Raw genomic sequence first — 14,491 nt, 5'->3', positions numbered from 1 at the left:
CCCCAAAAGAAAAACTATCTGCATGTTTCGTAACTATGTTTTGCTGAGTGTTTGGCCAATACTAGTAATGAGTAATATGCTTGGTGTTCACCAACAAAACTGCCATTTTTATAAAAAAAGTTTTCCAGTTGTGCTACCTAAATCAGTCTCATAATAAATGTCAAATGAAAGAACTTGCTGGCTTATACTATCACTGAAATCCTAATGGTTGAACTTGTAATAACCAGATGGTAAAATACATGGTGTGGTGAATTTATGATCCAAGCTAGAATGCACAGCACCATCTTGTGGTGATCAGAGTTCATTTTATATTTAGAGATTCCACTAAAATACTCGCTACAAATATATATTTTTTCATATTAAAAACGAACAGCGAAATTCCAGCTTGCACCAGTTAGACAAAGTCATGATCACTAAGTTGTCTTGCACAAGCAAACCAAAACGTTGCACTGATGTTGATAGAACACAACCATCATGAGAGGCAAAAATGAGTGGAGTTGAAGGGGACCAGAAGAGGAGTGAAACTTAAGAGAAACAACAGGGACTTGCAACAACAGGAGTGCTGATATTCAGCATTCCAGCCAGCCATGCCCTTTCAATATACTCCATTCCATTTCACGACCACCACCCAGTTTTCTTTACCAATGGACAATGTGCTTTGTGGTTACTGGGCAGGTGTAATCATTGGGCTGTTCTGGGGGTAGGGTATACGCCCACTTAGTACTTCTGCTAACTTTTAGATTTTCTCAGACATACTGATACTACCCTTATTTTTCAGAAAGCCCATTTTGGCTACATAGCTCAGCAACCACCCACTTGAGTTCACTATTAGAGAGAATGATGCTATACTTGCTTAGAGGTCGATACCTCCCCATAAGGGCAATGTAATATTATGCCTGTGTAAAAGAGGCAACATAAAACATTCCCGTTAAAGTTGTTGGCAATCCCCAGACAGGGAAGCAAGGAAAGGACTCACCAGAAAAGACTCACCTTAAACCATGGGCTCTCATCTTCCTCATCTGGCTTCTGCCAGCATCTTAAAGTGTGCAGAGCACTCCAACACTCCTAGTCAGAGTGTCGTCTCCTCCCCCCCCCCCCCGCAATATGGAGAATCACCGTACTGACTTAACCTTTCAACAAGCTGAAACAATATCTCCTGTGGGATAGTTTACGGTGATTGCATGAAGGAAGGCTCTGTTAGCCATAAATCTCTACATACAAATGTACTCCCACCATGTACTGGAAAATGCAATGGGAAGCACAGACACTTTCGTTGGTGATCACCATGCATATTACTCATTACTCGTATTGGCCAAACACTCAGGATCCATTTTTCCTTGCAAGATCAGAACCAGGGCACATGGATGGGAGAGCAAGCAATTCCAAAGCAATTCCCTTCACTGAATGGGTGAATATCTTAAAGTCGGTACCATCTTACCCCAAAAGGTGAATCCTTGAATATTACCACCAAGGGGACTACTACTGCACACCCAATTCAAAAATGAGTACCCTGGCTGGGGCACCAAGAAAAGCAACTAGCTGAAGGCATCCTTCTCAATAATTCACAAGTAATTTCTTCAGCTCATTCTGTCATGCCTTTGACCACCTGATTGCCCTTGAAGAGACATTTAACCTGCACAGAAGCAAAAATGGCTACACAGACTACAGCAGCAGCAACCTGTGGGGGATCAACTCTTTGTATGTGGGGTTTCCCCCAGTTTTTCTTTAACAGTTCCTGCATCTTTTGATGCCATGCGCAGCATGCAGTTGCAGTGATGAAGGAAACTGCACCTATTGCTTTGCCCCTCTGTTTGACATGCAGCTTTCAAAGGCACTGGGCCTTGCAAGTCCAAAAAGTTAGCCATCTTTTCAAAGTGACTGGGCTCTGCAAGGTAGCAACCAGCATTTCTCTGTACTGCTCTCAGAACCCACTCTGCCACTGATCCTGTCAAGAGAAGCCATGACTTTTAGCCACTTCTCAGTCCTTTTCAAAGTTAGTCCATAAGGACCCCGCCCCCTTGTTACTCACCTCACTTCTCTTCTTGATAGATGGCACACAATGTGAAAGTAGCAATAGGTTCTCCAACACAATACTCCATTAGAGCAGATGGGCTGCATTTTGCTCATAGCTTTGCTAATGGGGTACCATCAAAGATGATGGGGCAGACTCCAATAGCACAAATAATCCCTAAGGTTATTATTATTTGTATCCCACCTTTTGCCCAATACTCACCCTTCCCCTGCTATTGTTGGCATAATCTACCATGCTATTATAATGATACAATAAACCACCCGTGGGATAGGGAGAGATCGATAACAACGTCTGCTGAGGAAATACACTTCAGACAGAAACAATCAACCAAATGAATATGAAGGAGCTGTAGCTGAAAGAAGTGATAGACAAAATGGGTTATATCCAATATTAGTCGATTTAGAGTAAACCCATTGAAAAGAATGTGGCTTAAAATTGGATACAACCCAGTGAAAGGAGGCTGGGTCATCAATGAGTCAATCATTACCTAAAGAAAGCTCTTGGTTTATTCACCAATTACTGTCTCAGATGTGTATATTTGGCTCTTCTCAGCCCTGGTTCATAGGGATCAAACCCACAACTTCTTATATGGCATGCCTCTGCTATTTCACTGGGCTATAGCTCCATATTAACTCACTTCTTATTGGTCTGCTACTGAGTTCAATGCATGAGTGGGGAGGGAAAGGGTTGACTTGTGGGATTGCTGCCATGTCTACAGTCGCCAGGGCCAAGGATAGACATAGTTTTAATTGTGAACCACTCAGGGTCTTAGCTATTGAGCAGTATAAAAATGTATTAAAATAAATAAATAGTTGGAGCCTGCCGAGGGCCCCATTGGGAATTAGACCCCTGGGGTTGCCCCTTGTCTTCAACATTGCAACCTGCTTGTTCACCTGCCTGTTGCTTTGGCCCAGACGGTGGTGGTGAGGAGGAAAAATAGTTACTACTTACTCACTGGTTCTGCTTACTCACTGGTTCTCTGCCTGTCAATGATTAGAAAAAGGAAGAGGAATAGCAACTGGCAGCAATGGCAACGACAAGCAGACTCATTGAAGGAGGGAGCCCATTGAGGGCGTCTTGCCCAAGGGCCCTCAGAAATCTGGAGACAGCACTGAGAGACCTGGTTCGCACAAGTGTTGTCCCTTAACAAGGGATTTAAAGGCCCGCTTCCCTGGCGCGTTAATAGCCAATCAAACACACGAGGCTGGAGAATACACTTAATGCATTTACTTCCGATACTGCAGTATGGGGGCACTCTCCCGTTCCACAAGATGGAGGCACCCAGAACAAAGGAATCTCACAGTATATATAGGCCCTGACTACAAGAGGGTGTTCGTCTCTTTCTAACCCTTCTATTGGTCAGTTCTGGATTAGCAAGTTAAGTTACATTCAATTTTCAAATTAAGGTGCACAATCTCAATGAGTCATAGGTTACATTCGATGCTCCATTGGTTGAAAGTTTTTCCCTTTGTCTGATGTCCACCATTAAGGAATGCAAATCTGTCATATAGCCACATGTAGCCACCCTTTGGCAGAGAAGCCATCTTTAACCCTTGGCACATGACATTCATTAGAGAGATGAAACCTCTCCCTGGGGCCATCACAATCACTGCAGTCTACCATGGCTTATTAGGTAAAGTGGGTTATGGGAATCCATCGATGCCAGATTGCCAATCCAAGCCACCACCACAGCTTCATTCTTTGCAAACCTGGGAAGGCTGGGTTGTTTTAGGGTTGTGGGTAGCTTGTTAACCACTCCAACAACCCACCCTCATTGGGTTCACGGGAAGTTACAGTGGACTCTCAGCGCACCCTGAATATTCAAAATGGCAGCGACCATTGCAACAAGAAACCCTGTGGAGAAATCCCATAATTGGTAGCTTCTGGGCAGAGTCTCCCAACATAATTCCAGTGTGTGCTAGAGGGAGATGCCTGGATTCCAGGCCCATTGCCTGCCTCTCAATTTTCCAGCACAAATTTACACTTCCCAGTGGTTGCACACAAATCCCCAACTCCTGTTCCCATTGTGCATTCCAACTTAAAAATAAACTGAATTAATTTTAAACACCTTTTTTAAAAAACACCTAGAAGATGTTTTTAGAAACATCTAAAATGTTTTTAGAAAAATAGAAGATTCTTATTTGCTTACTGGCTGTACCCTGCCACACGTTGCTGTGGCTCAGTCTGGTTAAATTGAAAAGAAAAAAAAAGACAAAGCAGATGTTTCTAATATGTTTAATTTCACAATGCTTGTGGGTATACAATATTTTTAGTTGTTCCATTGTCTGTGTAGATATAGAGATTGTCTGGTTTGCCAACTCTAGAACACGCAACATATAATTGTCCATGTGAGAAGCAATCTGTGTCTAGATCTAAACCGCACAATTCTAAAGATTGGCCCTGAGCTTTGTTGATGGTGATTGCAAATGCCAATCGAATTGGGAATTGCAATCTCTTAAATTGAAATGGCATATCTGTTGGAATCATAGGAATGCGAGGAATGAGGACATCTTCACCTTTGAAAGGTCCTGTCAAGATTGTTCCTTCTATGACGTTGCTCAGTAATTTTTTTACTGCAAGCCGCGTGCCGTTGCAAAGTTTTGGCTGGTTGATATTTTGCAACATGATAATTGGCAGGCTGATTTTCAATTGCAGTACGTGCGGTGGCATCCCTGTCAGATCGAGTGAATTCAAAAATTCTGTTGGATAATTAACTGCTTCATCTGCTTCCACAACAGTGTCGATGGACTTGTATGTGACTGCCTCGCTTTGAATGTTAGATTGAATAATATTGCTAAGTTCGTAGACGTTTTTGTTCTTGGCCGCAAGAATAGCTCATTCACTCAGCCAATCGTGATTCTTATAATTGGTTTGAATATTTGGAAATACTTTTTCAACCAATTCTTCTTTTGACGTCACTAAATTACAGAAGTTATGAGGTAATAAAATTCGTCCTGAGGTCAGATCAACCGGCACCTTTCCGTTCCCAATTTCCAGCAATTGACGTGAGAATATCTCAGCTGGACATGCATATTTGTAGTTAATTTTAACGTCTTTACGTGTCGCCACAAAGTAGAGTATTTCAGGCAAGCATTTATTTCATCCGCTGGTGTCGATCGAGGAATTACAGGTAATGTTTGCCTGAAATTTCCTGCAAGCAATATTAATGCGTTCCCAAATGGTCTGTTGTTTCCACGCAAATCTTGCAATGATCGATCAAGAGCCTCGAGTGATTTTTTGTGTGCATTCATCCCAAACAATAAGTTTGCATTTTTGTAATATTATTTTTCCCATGCCGGATGCTTTGGAAATGTTGCACGTGGGAGTTTCAATGAATTGTAAAAGGATGTTTTTATGGTGAGGAGGTTAGTGGAAACTCCTGGCAGTTACCTTTCTTCAGAACGTGTAACTGTCACAGGTGTGACATCTATATTCACTCAGCCAATTATGAGAGAACATGCAAATAGGAGAGGAGGCAGAGGCAGTGGATTGGCCTACTGGTTGGCGATGTCACAATGACCTATAAGAGCAAATAGGAGAGAACATGCAAATAGGAGAGAAGGCAGAGGCAGTGGATTGGCCTACTAGTTGGCAATGTCACAATGACCTATAAGAGCAAATAGAAGAGAACATGCAAATAGGAGAGGAGGCAGAGGATTGGCCTACTGGTTGGCGATGTCACAATGATCAGCAGGACTGGTTTTGAGGAGGCCTATTTCTTCGATTTTAAGACAAACTTTTGTCCCCATATAGAACATAGTTACATAACAACGCTCGCGTATTCGAATGCAATGTTGTGTCAAAATTTCAAAGCAATCGGTGAAGAACTTTCGGAGATATAACGTCTGTTTCGAACGAACATTTACATTTTTATTTATATAGATGGAATGAAACGTCCTAGAATTGAGCAGCGCGCATGCGTTCACCCGTCTGCTCCCGCTTCGCCTGCCCCCTCCCCCGCTGGTTTTCCTCGTTGATTTTCCCGCGTTCCGCCTCACATCCAACCGTTGGGAAGAAACCCGAACTGCCAATCATAGAAAAAGCGAGTCTCTCTCTCTCTCTCAACCCTCCCCTTCGTCTTCGCCGTACCCCTACTAAGAAAGGTCCGCCCACTCACCAGGCGCATGCGCAGTCAGCAGTGCGCCGCTTCGGAGGTGTGTGCGGGCCAGGCCCGTTGGTTGGTTGGCTGGTTTGTTTGTTTGGGCTGCGGGAGCCGTCGGGAGGCCTGGCAGAGCGCGCGAGGGAGGCGGAGCTCTGGGCGAGCGCAGAGGAGCCTCCATGAGCAGGCAGTGCTCACCTGTCGCCTCGGTTTTGAGGGGACTCGTCGCCCCCGCTTTGCTCTGCCTGGGGCGGACTATGAGCCTGCGTGGAGCTCCGGCTACCTGCTTGTCGGGGCCCTCGGGCGGCGGCGGCGGCAGCAGGAGCTCTAGCGAAGGGGGAGGCGGCGCCGCCGGTGGTGGTAGCGGCGGCGGCGCCTCCCCGTCGTCATCGTCTTCGCCCGGGCTGAGCCTGCTGCGGCTGTCTGAGGTGCCGGGCGCCGAGCCCTTCAAAGCCAACGACGTACTGCTGCTGCCACCCTCGTCTGCTGCCTTGCTGGAGCCGCCTCAGCATCATGTCATCTATTTCCCCGGGGACGTGCAGGTAGGCGAACGAGCCACCCCAGTCTCCTGTCAGAGAGGACGAGGCTTCCTTTCGGAGGTGGGGGAATGGCTTGTAAAGGCCTCGGGGCTGTCTTACTTCCGAGGAAACGTGCGAAAGGATCATGACGTAAAAAGAGCCCTGATGCTGGATCAGACCAAGAGTCCATCTAGTCCAGCGCTCTGTTCACACAGCGGCCAACCAGCCACCGGCCAGGGATGAACAAGCAGGACATGGTGCAACAGCACCCTCCCACCCATGTTCCCCAGCAACTGGTGCACACTGGCTTGCAGAAGAGACCGGTGGCATCTTTTCCTGTGCGCACTTACCTGGGAGTAAGCCCATTGACCTCTGGGAGTTACTTCTGAGTAGGCCTGCCTAGGACTGTCCTGTGAGGCACTTGGGTTTATTTATTTACTCTAACGAGCATGAGCTTTCTTTAGCAGGCAGAAAGGGAATGAAATTTCGGGGCTGCAAATCTTCTGGGTTTTGTTTATTATTTATTTATTTATTTGCTCAGTCTTCCTCAGACTTTGAAGGGATAATTTCCTGTTGAAAAATGCTAGATGCAGAATCAGAAGTGTTTCACTGGAAGGAACTGTAGTCTCCATTTAGGCCTTGACTGACATAGTATTTTTCAATAAATTCCTATTCTGCCACCTCATTGCTCTATAGGCTCAACTTCTGATAAAGTAAAAGTTGAGGTTTAAATATTTCAGTCAAAAGACTTTGGGGGGGGGTATATTGGATGTATTTATTTATTTATTGCATTTCTATACCACCCAATAGCCGAAGCTCTCTGGACGGTTCACAAAATTAAGAATCTGCAATTTTCTCCTCAAACATAGCCCTGTTTGCCATTTTGTGTAAGTTATCATGTGCAGAATATTAATAGAAATGCAGTCCAGGGTTGTGGCTGATGGTCTGTATTCTTATGTTGCTGGTGTCAATTATGGAGCAAAACTGGTGCTTGGGAATATTTCCTACTCTCAGAGCCCTTTATTTCTCCTTGGTGGGAAGGTAGAATTGCCACTCTGAGTAGGTTTCTCTCAGCATAAGTTTTTGGGGACAAAGGGTAGGGGGAGACTTTACAGATACTATAGTTACAGTCCAACACAGTTAAACCTGCTTAAACCAATTGTAAGCTAGAACTCAAGTGCTGTTGATTTCAAAGTTAAACTATGAGGGCAGATGAGATCAGAATTCTAAGGTGCTTTGTACCCATAATTGTGGAGAGATTAGTGAGGGTTTACCTTCAATTAATGAAACTTGGAGTGAAAGTGGTAATTGTTCTCCCCCCTTTTTTTAAAAAATGGTTACCTGAGGAACTAAATATGTCCTGTATTTTGTTCTAGCCCAGTTGTGCTCAGCAGAAGTCTGGCTTAATTAGAATGCATGCATGGGGAAAAGGAGGTGTTACTGGAGTCCCAAAAGCAGAAAAAGTGCAAACTTCAAACTGCTAAATAAATCTCACTAACCTCAAAGAAAAACTCCAGGGTAGTTATAAAAATAAAAGGTTGAATATATTGTATTAAGGGCCTTTGCGGACTGTATGCTGATTCATCTGAGCTGCAAAGAGATAAATAGTGTGTTCAGTGATGTCACTTGCTGGATCCAACCAAGGTTTATCTTGTCCAGTGATTTGTTTATAACAGTGACCATCTAAATGCCCCTGGGATGCTCACCAATAGGGCATAATGATGATGACCAATTCCTGTTTAGTTCCATTTAGCTATTATGTCTGCTGTTATACCTACAGTAGTTTGTCTAATGATTTTAAAAAGTTTTATTTTAAAACTTTATGCTGTTTGTAATTTCTGTCTTGTCCCTTGTGCATGTTTTCTTGGAAGTAAGTCCAGTGAAGTTCTCCCGACTGTGCATGATTGCTGCCAATGAGATAATGGTGATCCATCATTAGATATGTTCTCCTTAAATATGAATAGCAGCTTTGGGGGAAGATGATTATCATCAGAAAAATAGTACTGTGGGAAAGGCTGCTCCACACATACCACCACCCACACATACCACACTTGAGCCCTAATCTGAAATGTGTACTATTTACTAAAATTTAAAGAGATGGGAAATCCAGTTGTGGAATTCCATCGTCTTGACAAGTTAGGCCTTTCTCTTTTTCTAAATTATAATTCTCCAACCTCATATTTCAGTTGGAAATGTCATTATCTGGGCAAGGGGGATCCAGATATTTTAATTTATTAAGAAAGAGACTGAAAACCAAATACTGAAAAGCAAGGATCATAATTACAAACATTGACATTTTCTTTCAGATAAAATGCACATCTTCCACTTTATGCTGTTCAGTCTCATTCTCCAATTTCATTTCAAGTGCATACCTTATTATTTTTTTGTTAACAGCACTTACTAACCTTTCTCACTTACTTGAGCAAGAACCATTTATTTTAGAAGTGCATATGACTTGTATTTTTTCTAGCAGTTTGCTATAAAATAATGACATTCTTTGTCTCTTGTCTTATTTCAGAACTATCATGAAATTATGGTTTGCCATCCAGAAAATTTCCAGTGGGAACGATGGTGCTTAGAAAATGTTGCTGCTATTCTTGGGCGTCGTTTCCCAGGCAGTTACATTTGGGTTATAAAAAGTTCCCGTATGCATTTGCACAAATTCAGCTGCTATGATAATTTTGTGGCAAGCAATATGTTTGGAGCACCTGAACACAGCATTGACTTTGGAGCCTTCAAACACCTTCATGCATTACTAGTTAATGCATTTAAGCTTGCTCAAAATGTTTTGCTGTCTCAGAAGGCCATGTATGATTTCAGCACAGATGCAAAGGCAATTACTTCTGATTTACCTACGGTTGCTACTACTAATGGATGTCCAGCAGCAGAAAGGGAGAGAGATTGTGAACGCTTCAATCATTCTACAATGAGCTTTATTGAGCCTTCTGTTATTGGTGGAGTGTCATTCACTTTGATAGGGTTCAGTAAAGGTTGTGTTGTCTTAAATCAGTTACTTCATGAACTGAAGGAAGCAAAAAGGGACAAGGACATAAATGCCTTCATAAAAAACATAAAAGCAATTTACTGGCTGGATGGTGGTCATTCTGGAGGAAGCAATACTTGGGTGACCTACCCTGATGTGCTTCTAGACTTTTCACAGACTGGGATTTCAGTTAATGCTCACGTCACACCATACCAGGTATTTGATACAATGAGGGCATGGATTGGAAAAGAGCACAAGAGATTTGTACAAATTCTTGAAGAGCTTGGCGTGAATGTAAATAGCCAGCTTCATTTTGCCGATGAAGTATCTTCTTTAGACAACCACTTCAGAGTACATGAAGTATTCTGACATTGTTAATATAACAATACTGTATTAATTGCAAAAATACATCTTAAACCTTGACTTAACTGTTTGAGAATGTGCGTTTTCCTATGTCCTGGAAGGGGAAATACTATGGCCTGTGTTAGTGTTTGCTTTTTAAGACAAACCTTGATTAGTATCCAGACTTTAACTGCTTTTACAACTGAAGAGCCACAAGAAATATATGGCTTTAAAGGTAAATCCTTTTGCTCTGATAGAGACTAAGATTCCTGAACAAAAGCAATACCAATTCATCTGAAACCTCTTTAAGCGAGATTGAAAGTTTGCTTAACGTTTGCTTTGCCTGTATGTTTTTTTGTGGCCAAAACTTTCACATCCAGGCTTCAGAAATAGCGTTCTAAAATGTTTCTGGTGACTTAGGAAATTTTTGTTTTCAAGCATTTCAAATGATTCATCCTTTTATTTAGAAGTGTTAACTCAACAGTCATAGGTTGCATTGATAACATAGTTTCTTAGCACTTTGGTATAGCACAAACAATACAGTAAGTTGGTTATTTTGATACATTCTAAGACTTCAGTGGGACTAAGTATAAATTACATTTTCCTACAGAAATAAGGTTTATTAACTACCATGCTGTTGTATCAAGGGTGCTCTACAGTTTCTAACCATTGCTGAACATCTATTAGTGAATAGGTTTTTGGAGACTTAAGAGTATTAAATATCTATCTTTTTTTATGTGACCAAGAATGTATACTCCTTGTTCAACATTCCCTATAAATACTGATACTTGACTATCTCTTAATACATTTTTGAACTTTTATAACTTGAGACTGTTAGACCCTTTGTGACAAATAGCTTTTGCTAAAAGTTAAGCTACAGGTAACTACAATGCTAATATTTTAGGTTATGTTAAGTTTCAGAATTATGTTAGTAACATAAGTATTTGAAAAGTTCATAACACAGTGGCTATGATTTGATAACAGGAACATGAAGCGGTAGACTCTGCAACCTCCGAGACTGCAAGTCTACAACAGTGTAAAGCACCTTGATATCTATGTAGTTAAGAAATGATTTAGAACTATCACTAAAACTACTATAGCACTTTCGAGTAATGTTGTAGAGTACCTTTATAAATTGTTTGGAACTCAGCATTTGCAAAACAGTACATTGTATGAAAATGGAATGATCAAAATATGGTTTAAATCTCTAAGAGTAACATGTTCAGGAATCTTTCTGTCCTCAGAATATCTATATGAAAAATATTGGTAAGAGGTAGAGTGATAGTAATCAAACTGGAGCTATTATCAAGAACAGAAGTTTCAGTATTATGGGTTGTATCCAGTGATAACTTTGCCTTAAGTAGGAAGTGCTTCTGCTTGTATAACCCAATTTTCACAAACTTATTCTTCCTATTGCACCTTTCTGCACCACATTCCATTATATTCTGGAGGTTTCCCCAACTCTTGGTAGGGGAGTTGTCAGGAGGCTTCCCCTGATTCCTGTTCAGAGGGGATAGGGAATCAAGTGACTAAGGGGAATCAGTGAAAATTGGGTGCCCCGACATGGAAGAAGAGAATCACTTACTGCTTATTATCCCATCTGTAGACTATTCTACTTTGGAGTATGAGTAAACTATATAAATGCAGTATTCAAATGCAGTGTTTCAGAGGGAGGTGGGGAGAGTGATTCTCATACTTTCCTAGAAAAGTATCAGACATGAAATAAGTTCTGCCCATCCATGATAGACATCTGTGGTGATCCAGTGGTTCCTTGTTGGCACTTGAGAGTTTGCACACTGACCCCTTTTGCCTATTCATTTCTGTTCAGGGGTACATGCGAAGGAACGTACACATGAAAATAAATGGGGAGGTCAGCTTGTGTGGGCACTCTTGAGTATGCTGACCAAGTGCACAAACTGTTTGGGGGTTGTGTGTGTGTGTGTATAGCCAGAATACCAGTGTGCATTAGTTGAATGTTAGCAGTGTTCTTGAAGTTCACACATTCCAGTCAGATATTTCTGTAGCATTTTGAATTACATGTAAGAGGTAAGCAAGGTTTTTGCACCTCAGGTTTTGGAACTCACTTTACAAAATAATTGAAAGCATCCCTTTTATTTGGGGTGGCTTAAAAATCAGTCTTGAGACCAAAATATCCAGCATTTAGCAGTCATTTCCACTTTTGATCTGAAAACAGAAGTTGAAAGTTAGTAAGAACAATAGGGCCACAGCTAGACCTAAGGTTTATCCTGGGATCATCCAGGGTTTGCCCCTGCCTAAGCACTGGATCCCCTGTGTATCACCTAGATGAACAGGTTTGACCCCTGGACAATCCAGGGATAAACCTTAGGTCTAGCTATGGCCTAGGTCAGTTTTATTGTGTGGGAAAGTACCTTTTAAGTTCCTAAGAATGGGTGAAATCCAGTTGTGTCCATCCAGTGATGGAATAGCATCTGCCAGTGGAGCAGATTCCCTGCAGCTCCCTGTCCACCCAAATCTGCTTTGGGGGGTTGGGGGATCCTCCAGAGCAGATTTTGCAGGTATGAAGGAGGAAGAGAGGATGGGAAAGTTCAATTGTGCAACATTGGATGAAGCCCAACATTTTTATCAGAATATAAATGTGTTGGTTTTCTGTACCAATAATTCTTTTTTCAATGTGGCAGACAGAAACTGCTACTGGCCATTGAAAGCTGCTTTATGAATAAGCACTTTGGTTTTTTTCCTGCCATAGGTGTTGATGTGTTACAAAATGGTTCTTCTAAGATTACTTTTTCCCTCCAGAGTAGAGGTAAACTAGCTACTGTTAGGTTTCTTCAGGTAAATGGAGGACTCCTGGATTATACCTCTTTTCATTATATATGTGAAACATGCAGACTGTAAGATGGAAAAAGCTATAACTGTAGATAAAATATAGTTCCACAATAAACTGTTTTGATATTTGTCAAATTGATAACATTATGTTGTACAATTCCCATTAATATTTCAGGTTTCAGAAATGTTTAACATTAGCATCTCTTTGTAATCTCTAAATGTTCTGAATCTGAAAAAAATATTGTAAAGCAATAAGGTTACCAGTTGTTCCAGCCAGTTCTTTAGCTGTTCTGATTGATAGGTATGTTTTTGGTGCAGCATTTAAGAAAGTGCTGCCTTGTCAGATGGACAAATCTGTCTTTCTACAATGTTTGCATTTTTCTGAAGCAAAAAAATCATTCTGTCATGTTTCTAAATCTGTTAGCAAATATTTGGTAAAATATCTGCATGAAAATTCTTGTGCATTTTTGTGCGAATGTCCCCATATGTATGTGTTTTGTGCACAATTTCCCCCAATGTGTGCAATTTTTGGTCAGCGAACTGTGGAAACCAAGGATAATTGCTTTCTGTATTAGTTTAGGAAATGTGAATTACCTTGGTTTGCATTAAAATGCAAATAGATTTCTCCCCCATCCCTAGACGGGTGGGTTGTGTGTGTGTATGTGTAATTCTAATAAGTTTACCTTCTGGCTTCCCGAATGCAAAATTAAAGATCGCTACATTGTTTAAGAGAAAATATACCAAAGTGTGTTCTGACCTTAAGATATTTTCCTCTTGGGCAAAATACAAATGTATATAAAGACTGCCTGTTTTCTGTTTATTAGAACAGTGTTGTTACCCATTCATGTGATAGGATGCTATTTTCTCTAAATTAGTGCTGTTAACAAAAGAGACTCGCTGAATAATCTCTTCAGTGTTGCAAGGCCCAGTTTTTCCCTCACAAACTTCTCTTACTCTGACAGTAGCGCCTTCATTAGTACTGTGTGCCACATCAGATAAATCCACAGCTCTTGACAAGTTGCACTCTTAAGTACTCCACTGGAAAGCAATAGGTTGAACAAAGTGGCAGTGGAAAACTCCTTTGCCTTGAAAATGTTTTAAAATGCAACCTATTTATCCTGGACTGATCAGTTCCCTGGAAATACTGTACCAGTTTTGCTACAGAAATGTATGTTATTTCTCTCACATTGAGGTCTGTTCAAGGGACTGTTAAATTAGTCCACCTTGTTTAGATAAGAGTTTAGATAAGTCTGTTGACTGTCACAAAAAGAATTGGGGTAATAATATTTGGCTGCTTTTTACAGGTAATCTTAAAACTAATAAAAGACATTACACGTTTTTGAATGAGATTTTTTTTAACTGTTCTTCACCCTAATGGATACCAGCATGGCGTACAAGAGACATTGAGAGAATGAAACATGCCACAAATGTGACAAAATAAAAACAAACCATAGCCATAAAAATAGAGCAGACTACACATAAGCCAGGCTTAAGGTTGTTGTTTTTAAATATATATAGTTGGGCGATTGTTTAACCTGGTGCTGGAATAATGAGTCTTTCTGAACCAGGTGCTGTCCAGATGTGGGCAGCATTTGTGGCCACTGGCCATGTCTCAAATTAATGGGAGTTGAAATCCAAACATTGAGAGGGTGCCAGGTTGGGCAAGGTTTTTTGATAGAGAAGGAATTCAAATGATGAGGTGCCAATAC

The 14,491-nt window shown here is 41.3% G+C and overlaps 1 protein-coding gene across 1 annotated transcript; it reads left to right on the top strand.

The window, feature by feature from the left end:
• The first annotated feature begins 6,269 nt into the window (after positions 1-6,269).
• On the top strand, positions 6,270-14,053 carry C2H2orf69 (chromosome 2 C2orf69 homolog). Its single transcript, XM_063116202.1, has 2 exons — positions 6,270-6,673; positions 9,168-14,053. Exons 1-2 carry the CDS (start codon positions 6,311-6,313, stop codon positions 9,999-10,001), a joined length of 1,197 nt encoding a protein of 398 aa, XP_062972272.1. The 5' UTR covers positions 6,270-6,310; the 3' UTR covers positions 10,002-14,053.
• The last annotated feature ends 438 nt before the right edge of the window (positions 14,054-14,491 follow it).

Source organism: Elgaria multicarinata, chromosome 2 (genome assembly GCF_023053635.1).
Source record: "Elgaria multicarinata webbii isolate HBS135686 ecotype San Diego chromosome 2, rElgMul1.1.pri, whole genome shotgun sequence".
In the NCBI taxonomy this organism is placed as follows: Eukaryota; Metazoa; Chordata; class Lepidosauria; order Squamata; family Anguidae; genus Elgaria; species Elgaria multicarinata.
Note: the sequence above shows the minus strand (reverse complement) of the source record. Positions and strands in the feature narration are given on the sequence as shown.

Excerpts from the sequence above, each read along its gene's own strand:
- C2H2orf69 (XM_063116202.1), top strand. The coding sequence starts at position 6,311 with ATGAGCAGGCAGTGCTCACCTGTCGCCTCGGTTTTGAGGGGACTCGTC. Across the intron at positions 6,674-9,167 it reads ATTTCCCCGGGGACGTGCAG|AACTATCATGAAATTATGGT; the intron begins GTAGGCGAACGA and ends GTCTTATTTCAG.